Source organism: Limulus polyphemus, unplaced genomic scaffold, assembly GCF_000517525.1.
Source record: "Limulus polyphemus unplaced genomic scaffold, Limulus_polyphemus-2.1.2 Scaffold682, whole genome shotgun sequence".
Classification (NCBI taxonomy): Eukaryota; Metazoa; Arthropoda; class Merostomata; order Xiphosura; family Limulidae; genus Limulus; species Limulus polyphemus.
This window is the reverse complement of record NW_013666292.1, coordinates 310,051-323,166: the sequence shown is the minus strand read 5'-3', so window position 1 is coordinate 323,166 and position 13,116 is coordinate 310,051. Positions and strand designations below refer to the sequence as shown.

General features: G+C 35.1%; 1 protein-coding gene across 2 annotated transcripts in view; it reads right to left on the bottom strand.

Annotated features, from left to right (window-relative positions):
* Nucleotides 1–529: 529 nt before the first annotated feature.
* The window catches only part of LOC106459925 (muscleblind-like protein 2), a 187,261-nt gene continuing 174,674 nt past the window's right edge, over nucleotides 530–13,116 (bottom strand). Inside the window, exons 6-8 of one of the 2 annotated variants that reach the window (XM_013919590.2) lie at nucleotides 11,961–12,096; nucleotides 4,387–4,471; nucleotides 530–2,272 (exon numbers count right to left, since the gene is read on the bottom strand). In XM_013919590.2, coding sequence (XP_013775044.1) covers nucleotides 4,437–4,471; nucleotides 11,961–12,096 — 171 coding nt within the window. In that variant the 3' untranslated portion in view covers nucleotides 530–2,272; nucleotides 4,387–4,436. Of the gene's footprint in view, nucleotides 2,273–4,386; nucleotides 4,472–11,960; nucleotides 12,119–13,116 lie in introns of those variants that run through there. The other variant, XM_022386497.1, reaches the window with a different exon arrangement.

The window sequence follows — 13,116 nt, the reverse complement described above, 5'->3', positions numbered from 1 at the left end:
ATAAAATTACTGAAGTGTTGTAATCGACGATTTACTCTGTAAACCTAGGAGTTGTAAGACGATGCTGGGAGTAATTCAAGCACCGGTGATACGTTGCTAAAGTAGCAAAATTAGCTGTAATCATAAAATCACACTGTGCTTACATGTGTGAAGACTATTACCAAACAGTAAGGGTGGTGCTAATTTAGCTTCAAGTTTTCAGTTTTAAATAAAACTTGTTTGTCTTGTGCAGTAGTAAAATATTGGATGTACAGTGTCAAAAAAACAAAAAGAAACAAAGATAGAATGTCTAACTGAAAGATGATTCGTAACATTAAAGTACTGAGACACTGGAACCACCGTGGCCAAAAAATTAGTCGTTATCATAACTCACCTTAGTTACTGCTGAACAACAATGCTTGAGATCGAGCAAACCATGTTTCTGTTACTTTAACAAGTCAGTAGAAGAAGTAACAAATGATTAGCTAAAAAATTAATTACTATTTAGCTTTCGTAGTAAATAAATAATAATAATCATACGTTACTTAACTTTACTCTGTGACTCCAAGAATTACCAATATTATATCTAAGCAGACATTTGATGCAACACACCTTGTTTGATTTTTAAGAATTATATATATTTGTGTTTTTGTATTATTTACAGACATTTATCTAATAAGTGTGGCTTCAATTATTAAATTATGTATAATGCTAGTGTCCATGCTTATAATTCAATCTAACTGTTAAAATTAGGCACCATTTATCGCAATCTTTTACAAATGTTTTAGTAGAAGTCGTTTGCTTCTCGCGTTACATTCTACGTTCATTAATAATAATGGGCTAGCTTCTTGGTGTAATCCTGCTTTATTTTATAATGAATCTTTGAGCTACTTTTGTCCCGAATTACGTGCATCACTGAATTACATATATATATATGTACAGCTCTTTAAGTTCCATAAGAACGTTGCTGTTCGATTGAACAGTCTCATTCATTATCTTCATTAACAGAATTCAAAAGAGGAAAAGAAAAAATCGTTACAATAGTAATTAACTATCTTTAAAATTATACATATTTCATAGAAAAAAACTACCGGTAACGTTTTTGTTCTTTAGATTTTGAATTAATGCAAAACCAACAATTATATCCATAAATTTTTTGATAAGCACAGTTGAAGGACATAAAAACCTTCAAAATTATTAAACTACTTCTTAATATTTATTTTAGTTTTCACATATAAATATTTTCTTCAGTTCATAGAGTTACGTGCATGAACCAATTTACAAGTTGTACCATGTCCCTTAAAAACATTGGTTAATGACTTATAAGCATCTTGTTACAAACTGTCAAATGCCCAGTTTCTCTTGTAGAATTTCAGTATAACAACAACATCAGAGAAAATTGGAATACCTTAAAATAAATTTTGATTTGTAACGTATTTTTAGTGATTACAAATCCAACAAGCTAAACTGAAAAATGGCAAGATCTGACTCCATATACAACATTACGCCATTGTTTTATATTTACAGCTACAGCGACACCTGTATATTTGTATAATAACCAATAACACGTATTCTAATTAACATTTCAAAAAGTTGCAGCGAAAATAATATTAAAACAGGCGAGTGTTAGCTATTTTGAATGATTACGCCGTTTTCGAAATTCATCGATAAATGACGTAAACAATTCTGAGAAAAGGAAGTATATAGCACGTGCAGCTTATTATCACAAAAAAACGTTGACTTTGAAAGGAAGTAATGGTGAACAGATTTTTTGCTAAACACGAAAAATTCGTTAACTAATAGTCATGCCTCCGATGTGACCACAGTTGATGGTGCATGAGAGATATCCATTCTTCATGTTTGTCGTCTCTGTGACTAGATCTCTAAACACAGTTTCATAATTATTTAAGATAAGCTCTTTTTCGTGCAAACTTCAACCACAGAAAAACCGATTCAGATTTCAACATTTAAAGAAAAGAATTTCATCGAATTTGAAGTAGGTCCTTTCTCCTAAGATATCACGTACTTGAATACGTTACTGGTGCACGTGAGCATCAGCCTATATTTTTGCTTTTGGGTAGCCCCCCCTGCCTGCCCCTAAAAAAAGAGACGGACACATACTAGTTAACCCACAATATTAGCCCTAGATAAAACCTTGGCAAAAGTTGCGCCAGGGTGTTTAAAAAGGGCAAACCCGCAAGGAGATGATAGTACTTGCATGACGGGCAGGAACACTTCCACTCGACCACAAAAGGAAATACTCTCACCTTCCCACCAGCCATTTCCGCAGAATCTGCATAAAAACAGTTTAATATACTAAAGGTTTAATATAATCAAACGTATAATAAACTGAGCATTATGATTATCAGCCTGTCATTATTGAGTCAACAAACAAAAACCAAAGTGTGATACAAAAGAAAATAACCTACGGAAAAACTTGGATTCATAACCTGGATTAATAATTATATATATACGTATACACACACACACATTAAACAGTCCAAAGCAAGTTTTCTAAACTTTACTTCATTAACTTCTTGTTCAATTTTCAAAACAAAAATTTAAAAGAACCCGTTTCACAGGTAGTTTTACACTATAATCTAATAAACTCCAGAAAGGGAATAAGATAATGAACTCAAAGAAAGACTTAAAAACAGTATTTAAAGCCAAAAAGTTATGTATTATACCCAAACCAGCACTTGTAAATATACATATTTGATACATACATATACTTTATTTAATGAAAAACACGTAGGTTCAAGAATTATTGATAGAAATGAATAAAAACCCTATAACCCGAGCGCTTTCGAAAAACTGGGCCTTTCTTCTTCAGGGACAAACGGGGAATGGTGGAGTAATCGAATGAGCGATATATATTTATTTTACTTAAACACTTAAATATAGTTTTATATATAGATATATTTATCTATTTCTAAAGTAAAATATCCCTAACACCTTTTCACTCTCGCCATCGGCTACACTGTACCGGAAATGAGTTGCTTCTTACAACAGTACATAAAGAAATAGACTAAATATTTCCGAGAAAACCGGATGACTTTCATGACGTCACTAAACTCCCTTTATATATATCACCCATTTGATAACAGTTTGCCCCTGAAGAAGAAAGGTCCATCTTCCGAAAGTGCTCGGGTTATAGGATTTTATTAGTTTCTATACATTATTTAACATAGTTTGTAAGTTTGACATCTTTGCTTCTGAATAACCAGTTCAGGTGATAATCTAAACAATTGTGCTTATTGTCAATGACGGTGTAGCTTAGCAGGCGCTGTGACAGGGTCAACGGGTAAAAATATCGATAATGTTTACTTCTTGTTTTCTTAAAATGATTCGGGGAGGTGTTGTGTTACTCGATATTTAGGAGTTAAAAAAATCTTATAAATAATAAAAACAAGGTTTCAAATGTATTAGTTTTTAGACGACAGTTTATGTTATATATATAGTATAAATATCTCGTAGAAACACGTATATATTGTTGACAATCATTATGGTTTGTTTGTTTTGAATTTTGCGCAAAGCTACACGAGGGCTATCTGCGCTAGCCGTCCCTAATTTAGAAGTGTAAGACTAGAGGGAAGGCAGCTAGACATCGCCACCCACCTCCAACTATTGGGCAACTCTTTTACAAATGAATAGTGGGATTGACCATCACATTATAACGCCCCCACGGTTAAAAGGATGAGCATCATTCGAACTCGCGACCCTCAGATTGCGAGTCGAGCGCCCTAACCACCTGGCCATGCCGGGCCGTATTTATCATGGTGTGAAAGCCTTTTACAAGCTGGCGAAGCATGATTATAATTAACTGTACTAGTCATAAGACATTTGTATTAGGCCTATTATATTTTGAAATACTACTTTATCTGGTTCCTTAGGGATTTTCAAAAATTAGAAGCGTGTATAATAATGGTATTCCATCCATATTGTATTTGCCACTTTTGTAATAAACAGCTTATATAAATAGTGTTTCGACCACTGTTGTATTTCAGGCAGTCCGAAGAACTCTGGATAAGGCGAAATGCGTCGTCGGCAATGAAAAAAGCAAATACAGTGTGGATATAATACTGTTATTATACACTCGTCTACTTCTTGAAAATCTCTCAAGGACTAGATAAAGAATGTAGTGTTTAGAAATATGATAGGTTTAATACTAATGTCTGATGACAAGCATAATACTTTGTTCTTCTTCTGGTCGATACCATGTTTGATATAAGATCACATGCATTAGGCTAAAAAACTCCAGTGGAGATATCATTTCAAAACATGTGAGTGCACATAAAAAACACAACACACGCATTAAGAAGCTAAGCGACTGTGTTTTCTAAACCAACATCTAAAACCCCATTTTTGATGAATAAAATTTAATTTAATTTTATTTCTTTAACTTACCTTCTGATACATGGACAGAGTAATAAGGTGGTCGATTACACAAACCTGAATTAAAATCTCGGCACATTTCCAGGGTGTACAGCAACTACAAAAAAGTTAATGTCTAATCTCATTAAATAATCCTCATAAACGGCTTTAAGTCATGAATCTTAAATATATAAATATACATATAAGCTTACAACCAGCTTAAAATACTTATCAGCTAAAAATTGGGTAAAATGTCCAACTGAGATCAACACTCTCAAGTTTTTCCAGTGAACGCTAGATCAATAGCTAAGTTAGATATGAAACAGGTCTAGACTATATATATATATATATATATTATTTATTTATTAATTTACATATACATGTATACATTTTAATATATATGCATATACGAATAAACAGATCAATCTGACAGAGAGTACGTATGAAGATATTCTAATAATTTGATAAAACTATGTACACACAAAAGTATTTTCTTCTTAATATAATAAAGCAGCGTCACAAATATAGTCACATATTTTACTCAGGTACATCCTTCCTTAATATTTAACAATTTGTGTTGTTTAATTTTTGGACTCTGAAAGCTTATTTGTCTGAGATTTTCATGCGAAAATGTTTTACACCTTTATCTACTGAAAGAAGAAGCATTTTAAGTATAAATGCACCATTTTTTTTTTTTTGCCCCAGTATTTCACAAAGGTATCGCAGCCAACATTTCAATTCGAAATGAAAGCAGCTACCCCGGTGGGTCAGCGGTAATTTTACGGACTTATAACACCAAAATTCGGAGTTCGATTCCTCGCGTTGGAGGGCAGCTAAAAAAAATGCCAATCCCATTAACAACTTATCAGTTTTTTGAGCTCAGCACCGGAAAATGTTTCCATTTTTGTAGCTCTATGTTTACTGTAAGAATTTGCAATGAAGATATGATATCGCTAATTTCTTTATTTAAACAATAAATCAATGGCGGCTCGTGACCTTTCAGGCAGGTGGGGCGAAAGTAAAATTTAGAGGCTGATTTCAATTTTTTTTAGGCCCGGCATGGCCAGGTGGTTAGGGCACTCGACTCGCAATCTGAATGGTGGGCCGAACTCGGCCCAGTGGATATCGTTTCGAAGTGTGGAGCTGAGGTTCCGTTGTTCGCGTCCTGTTACTGCAAAAAACATCGCACTCCGTACTTTGGGGGCGTGAGTGCGTTGTAAGAGCGACAGTCAAATCCTAATATTAGGTTTAAAACAAAGTAACCCAAGTCTTGGCGGTGGGTACTGTTTACTAGCTGTTTTCCCTCTTGTCTGGCCCGGCATGGCCAGGTGGTTAGGGCGCTAGACTCGCAATCTGCGGGTCGTGGGTTCGAATCCCCGTCACACCAAACATGCTCGCCCTTTCAGCCGTGGGGGCGTTATATTGTGACGGTCAATCCCACTATATGTTGGTAAAAGAGTAGCCGAAGAGTTGGCGATGGGTGGTGATGACTAGCTGCCTTCCCTCTAGTCTTACACTGCTAAATTGGGGACGGCTAGCCCAGATAGCCCTCGTGTAGCTTTGCGCGAAATTCAAAACAAACAAACAATTTTTTTTATCATTTTAAAAGTAATATATTTGTATATATAGAGAGTATGATGTATCATAGTTTATTCATATACATACAATATTACGAAAATCCATAGATCTTATAGACTTATATTAGGAAAAATCAATATTTAATGTTGAAATTTTCGAATAAGGTTACCTTGAACATTTACTCGTGAATGTACTCTTCCCCTTCTATTTTTTGCGCGGCAAAAAGTCGGTAACTCTAGTGATAAACTGTGGAATCCTCTTGATTAATTCTCTTTGAATGGACAAAATGGCAAGTGCATTCAATCTGTCTTGAAACATTAAATTCCGAAGAACAGTTTTAATTCTCTTGAGACTTGAAGTATCGTTCCGATTCTGCAGTGGCCACTGAAATTACAAGTACAATTTCTAACACTTTCGATGTTACAGAAAATGTATTGACTAGTTCCTTGTTGTTCTAAAAAGCTGAAAGGTCACGAGAGTTTCTCAAATGCCTGAAGGTTTCATTCCGGTAGAGAACTTTCGGTTCTTTCGTAATCATGTTGTATTGTTTTCAAATAGTGCTTACATCTTCCTCTGGAAAGGCATCTTTATACAAGTGAAACTTTGATAAATCAATTAAGGCAAAGGAGGAGAAGACTTGTGAATTTTGAAAATGGATCTTCATTTGACTTATTATGACATCACAAACAGCTTTGGCATCTTGCTCCAAATTTTCCAGTGGATCACGTCGGGCTCGTTTTCTGACCTGAGCACTGCCTTTGTTCTTAGCCGAATCGTCTGGTAAATATTTGTGCATGTTTACGCGAATGTCAAATATCGCTGCTTCAAAGTGCGATAATGTATCTGGAGCTTTTAATCTGTTCGAGCTTGCTTCGAGGCTGTATAGTTTCATGCAACACATCCTACTAAAAAGCTAACAAGTAATTAAATGTGTTGTCATTAATCTAATTCCAAAGGCCACTTGCCTCACACAAGCTGTGATCATCCATTTTTTCATCATTCATAATTCTCTGTAATGCATCAATCGGTTTCTCCTTATTTTCAAGAACAGAGCTAACAATTCTTCCATGAAAATTCAATCCAGTTTCAACCGTATTTGGAATAGTGTGTCCACTAACTTCACGCAAGATGTCACTGCGCTTGGGAGAACTTAAAAAAATGTTTTAAATTTAGAAATGCTAGCGAAGAAAATTTGTACTTGTTTGATTGAAGAGCAAGCTTTCTTCAAAATTAAGTTCAGTTGATGAGCATAGCAGTGCACGTGAATTGCATTAGGATAGTGTTCTTTCATAACAGCTTGTACTCCTCCTTGTCCTCCACTTATATTACCATCGTACACTTGAGCATTGAACTTTCCCTCAACTTTATACTGCTGTAAATGCTCGTGCAGGACAGTGTATAACCCAACTGCGGTTCTGTTACTAACTTCGACAAATGAGGTGAATCTTTCAACCGGTTGGCTGTCTTTTACGTACCGCAAAATAACTAGAAATTGGGACCTGCGTGAAATATCAGGCGTTTCATCTGCTTGAACTGATACGTAAATTGCATTAGAAATTTCTTCTTCATTTTCATTCTGATAGATGTTAAGCGTGCAATCTAGTAGCTCATTTTGGATGGTCTTTAATGTGTTTTTCGAAAAATAGAGGCATTTGTCAAGTGCGCTTCTAAAAGGATATCTAGCTGAGCCTTTTCCCCCAACAGGTCTAAAAATATTTCATGATGATTTGATGCTGCCGATTCATCATGACCTCGAAATGCCAGTTCATGTGTCCCACAAAATATTATTGTTTCAACGGTACGTTTTAATGTGTGCCTATTTTTCTACTAGTTCACTGTGCTTTTGGACTGACAGACGATAGCCTGAGTTTAATTGAGCCAAAATATTCAGTGAACCAAACATTTCATAAGAAACTGAATCATCTATGTGCTTTAAGCTTTTTTCATGATTGCTGATTCTCTTTGATAAATGTTTGAGATCTGAGCAGTCAGTCTTCGTCCATAAGCTTTCGCCTTCAAAAAGCAAACAGTAAAAGCAAAATAAAGTCTTCTTTTTTCTTCGCTTACGATAAGACAGTTCCGCTTTTTACGGAACCAGCGAAGAGCAAACGATCTTTTTCCACCTTTATTATTTCGGATCATAAATAAATCTCTTGGTTGATGGGGGCCTAAATTTTTAACAAGCATCTTCTCCTACATTTTCATTTGGGAAAAAGGAGTTTTAATAAATTGCTATAGTATTCATTATGGCTAGGATAAAGCTAATTTATGTCTTTTAATTTTCATCTAAAAATGTATTTATCGTACTTTGGGTTTGCACAAACAGTCACGATCACTAGCACACAAACTTTACCTTTAGATCGTTTATGCTTGTCAAACAATTACACTGTCACTTTTTAATATACTTTAATGATTTATTTCAAAACTCAATAACAATCAAAAAAACGCTAATCACTGCACCTGTTTGTTTGTTTTGAATTTCGCGCAAAACTACACGAGGGCTATCTACGCTAGCCGTCCCTAATTTAGCAGTGTAAGACTAGAGGGAAGGCAACTAGTCATCACCACCCACCGCCAACTCTTGGGCTACTCTTTTACCAACGAATAGTGGGATTGACCGTCACATTATAATGCTCCCACGACTGAAACGGCGAGCATGTTTGGTGTGACGGGGATTCGAACCCGCGACCCGCAGATTGCGAGTCGAGCGCCCCAACCACCTGGCCATGCCGGGCTGCCTGCACCTGTTCAACTTACCAACGAAAACGAAATGCACTTCTTGGCATTGCCGCTCTAGCGGGCTATCCCTCATTCGCCCCTGTCTTCCTGCTTTGCTTGCAGCTCTGCCAGTAGTACGGTGTTCCAATGACACGACGTTTTTGAGAATCGAAGAATTTCAATTTCCATTTAATGTTTTATTTCCTTCTTTATATCGAAGTTAGTTAGCGATTAAAATATTTAAACCACCATTTCTGTCTAACACCTAACGTTTAGCATCAACGTTATTTCATAATATAATTTATTTTCATGTTATTCAGAGTCGAGATATTTTTACTACGGGCTCTCGTTCAACTGCCCCAGTTACAGCAAAGTAATCGAAAATGTTATATTTTCGTTGAGCCCAGAAGTATAATGCGATGAACAGGAGTATAGCGCGCATTGTCCTATAAGCTCGTAACGGTATTCAATATTTATATTTATGTAATTAAGGTTTTATATTTGAAAACATTCATCTTTATTATCATTGTAGAATATAAGTTCCTGGCAGTAGTAAAACTAAAAATGCTGTCGACTTTACAAAAAAAAAAATCGATTGGTTTAGTTTTTTTTTATAGGTGGGACACTGTCCCTAAGGATGAGCCGCCACTGCAGTAAATTATTGTTATACCTTTTGTTTAAGCCTACTTTTTTACAACAGCGTAGATTAGTCGGCTAAAGCTGTTGGTATTAAAGTTTCATTTTGTTTCCAATCCAACTTGAAGCCTTCTCGACACAACTTATCGTGTTTCTATAGCTATTCATTACTTCTCTTAACATCTCTATAGTGAAATCTCTCTTTGATGTGAAACTAATGTCTAGAAAATTCCAGTTTCTTCGTAGTATTAATCTCAAGACTCCCCAGTGGATGCTTTAATAACAGTTAATTCCATTCACAATCTTTTCACGTCTCTTCATACGTATAAATCTACAACTTCTTGGATTTAATAATAGTTTCTTTTAGAGAAATTTCCACTTGAAGTTTTAATGGAATACCATTGCACAAATCGCCCAAAGACAATTTAGAAAGTTAAATAGACACAGCGACATTAAATATAACGTCAATTCCGGAGCATACTTTTTTTTAAACAAAGTTTTATTAATACTAAAGCGATAAAAAGCTAAAAGGTTTTAGAAAGGCCAGTCTACAAAGAAAACAACATCGCTGACAGTATGTTACAAGAAGCAACAAAGCTGTTGATAGCATTTATCTAACGTTGAAAGTACAATACGTGTTGTCTAAACCAGTTAGACACAGAAATGAAGGCGAAAGTGACGAGTATGGTTGTCATAGCAACACAGAAGCCCCCCCCCCTCCACTCCCCGAACAATAACAAGCTATGCCCTGTAGAAGAAGTGGAAACAAAGGTAATTAAAACATTGACAGCGATAAAATAAAGTGCTGATAAAACACATTTTCAAGGAAAGTTTACAAGAAGGCTGTAGAAAATTTAGCTCATTAAGTTTTAGGAAATCTAGTTAATCAAATTAGCCACTAAAATTCCATGCCAGATCTGGAAGATAATTGAAAACTTTGATTAGAAACAAAACAATGTAGACGAGGAGATATCGTTAAGAGTGCTTATATTCTAAGAAAGTAATTTACAATTTCAACAAATATAAAAATTCAATTTCGATATAGAATATTATTGCATCCTATTAGCTTTTCAGTGAGTTAAAACTCTTTATAACTGTCACGCGCAACTGTGCCTTTAAGATGCCACAACTCAAAGGAGATGCGATTATCTAGCCATCTCCAGATCCACAGCTTTTCTTTAATACGTATCTCAGTGCGTTGATCTTAAGACACTGAGATAGTGCTTAAGAAGAAACTAATAGTGAAAGACTAATTACGGATAGCGTTTCGCATATCTCTACTCGTAGTATGTTATTACATCCAAGAATTCACTCATCCTTTACACGGATTGCGTAATTGTATATATCAAACTTCGGTAGTTGAATGACCTATTAGAATCATAACTTTATCGTACGACCTATAATAACGACAGGAAAACTAAAATTATTCAAAACTTCCCATTAATTATATTATTTTTTAAGTTTTTTGACCCCTTTACTATTAAGTTTATGTTTTAGGTCACAAGAAGTGAATTTTGTTTTTCAGGTTTACGTGATATTAACGTTAATAAACTGCATCGTGAACATTAATTAAGAGTTAGAATAAGATTCGAGACAACTATCACACTCACACAAAAAAAGCAGCGAACTTGGGTGTATATACATACACGAGAAAAACCCACGTGCTTGCTTTGAAAAGATCTGTGTTCTGATTAGTTTCTTAATAGACTGTAAGCATGTTCACAAACATACTGAAACATCACTGTGAAAAAAATCAGAACGTCACGGCAGTCGCTCGTGATTACAGTTTTAATTCTAGACATAATCAACTTGCGTGTTCGATTTCTGTGTTACATTTGACTCATCACTGTTAAAGAGGAAGTTGACAACGAACATGTCTCTTATTTCAACTGTCAAATTGCACAACATATGATCGTTCTTTACTACTTACGGGAAATCCCGACTCTAGGAAAGTGAATAGTCTGAATAAAAATTGGATAATTTCATTTACATTGTGTTGTTATTATTGTAGTTCTGATTCAAACATAGTGATTATTTTAAAGTTTTTTCATCAAAATATGTTTTTCAAAACAATGATTACAGTAAACGGTTTAGAATTACAGCCCTATTATTATCAATAGTCTAATGATACAAGTTCAACTAACGCAGTTAAAATTAATTGTTTTATAAGTTGTTTTGTTTCAGTATTTCGTGCAAAGCTACATAAGGCTTATCAACGCATAGCTTTCCATAATTTTGAAATGATAGACTAAAAGGAAGAGAAGATAGTCAATAGCGCCCACCGTCAACTATGGTGCTGTTCTTGCCTAATTTAATAGTAGAACTTAACTCTCATTCATACAGCACACCTATGCATGGTCCCAACGTTTGGATCATGATTTTGGCGGGAGCGGGTCGCGAGCCATGAATCCTCTGATCCAGTCAGGGCACGTTAACCACTACACTTCGACTGACCCAATATGGCTGGAATATGATACATGGATGAAAACAAGCCTACCTGGACTACAAAGATTAAAATAAAAACCAACCCTCTGTACGTTTTATCGATCAAACTCTTTGGAATTACATCATTGATTTTAGCATTACCCTTTTGCATATTCGAAGCTAAACCTAAAATATGCTACAAATTACTATATTAATCGAAACGTCGGCACAAGTAAAGCTGTAAAACTCACACGAGACAGGCACAAAGGGTTGTTGAACCTGCATGGTGATGGCTTGTTGATACGGTGTGGTACTTGGCTGGTACATAGGGAGCCCACTCTTGTCAAAAGCTGTTCTTTTGGTGTAAGGGACCATACCAGGAAATACCTGCGAAATGGAGGAACAGTATCTAAATAATGAAAGATATTAGGTTACAAAATTATATATATATATATATATATTATATGCAAATAATAAGAGAGGTTGTTGTTAAGCGCAACGGTACACAATAAGTTATCTGTGATCTGCCAACCACGGGTATCAAAACCCTATTTTTAACAACCGGGGAGTGTTTGAGAGAGAGAGAACGAATAAGAAACAATAAGACAAATAATGCAAATAATTTAGAATTTTCTGTAAATAAAATTAAGAGATCAGAATTTAGCTCGGTTCTGTTCGCATACTTACACAGTTTTCATTACCTTACTTAGCAAACACATACCAAGTTAAATGCTTTTTGATACTATTTTTTTTATGAATGAATCGTCAGAGGTTCCTATACTGAATAAAGACTTTTCTGTTTAGATCTGGTTTAGGTTCAAAATTTTATGGTATTCTAAAACAAAAACCACCTAGTTATGAAAACAAAAACAAGACACTATCAACATTTTCTTTAAATTTATATTTCTGGCATAAAGGAGATAGAACGCGCAAAATTCCTAGCTCTTCCCGGTTGAAAATAAATCCAATTAACGCATGTGGTACACAGAAGAGAACTGAGTATTTCAAGGAAGAGTAATCGAAGTTCCTTTGTGAAATATTGTAGTAACGGCTTTATGGTCTGAAGCCCCACAATCATTTTAGTTGTGGAAGTCAGCAACAGTAGAATTATGAATACTCCATAACTAAACTGAAATATTAAAAAAATGTCAATATATATATATACACACTACCAAATCTATGTTTTTAAATGATATGTTTATTTTAAAGCTGGAAGTTGCACAATGGAATACCGGCGTAGCCCCTAAAGCAGGGATCGAATCCCCAATTTTGGCCTTATAAACTCACAAGCTTACCGCTGTACCACTGGAGGGAGAGGAGGGTCTTAAAGTATTAACATAAAGTTCTGTAGACCAGGGTCACCTTACCTTTGTACCTCGGTAGAGTGTTATACACTGTACACAGCGT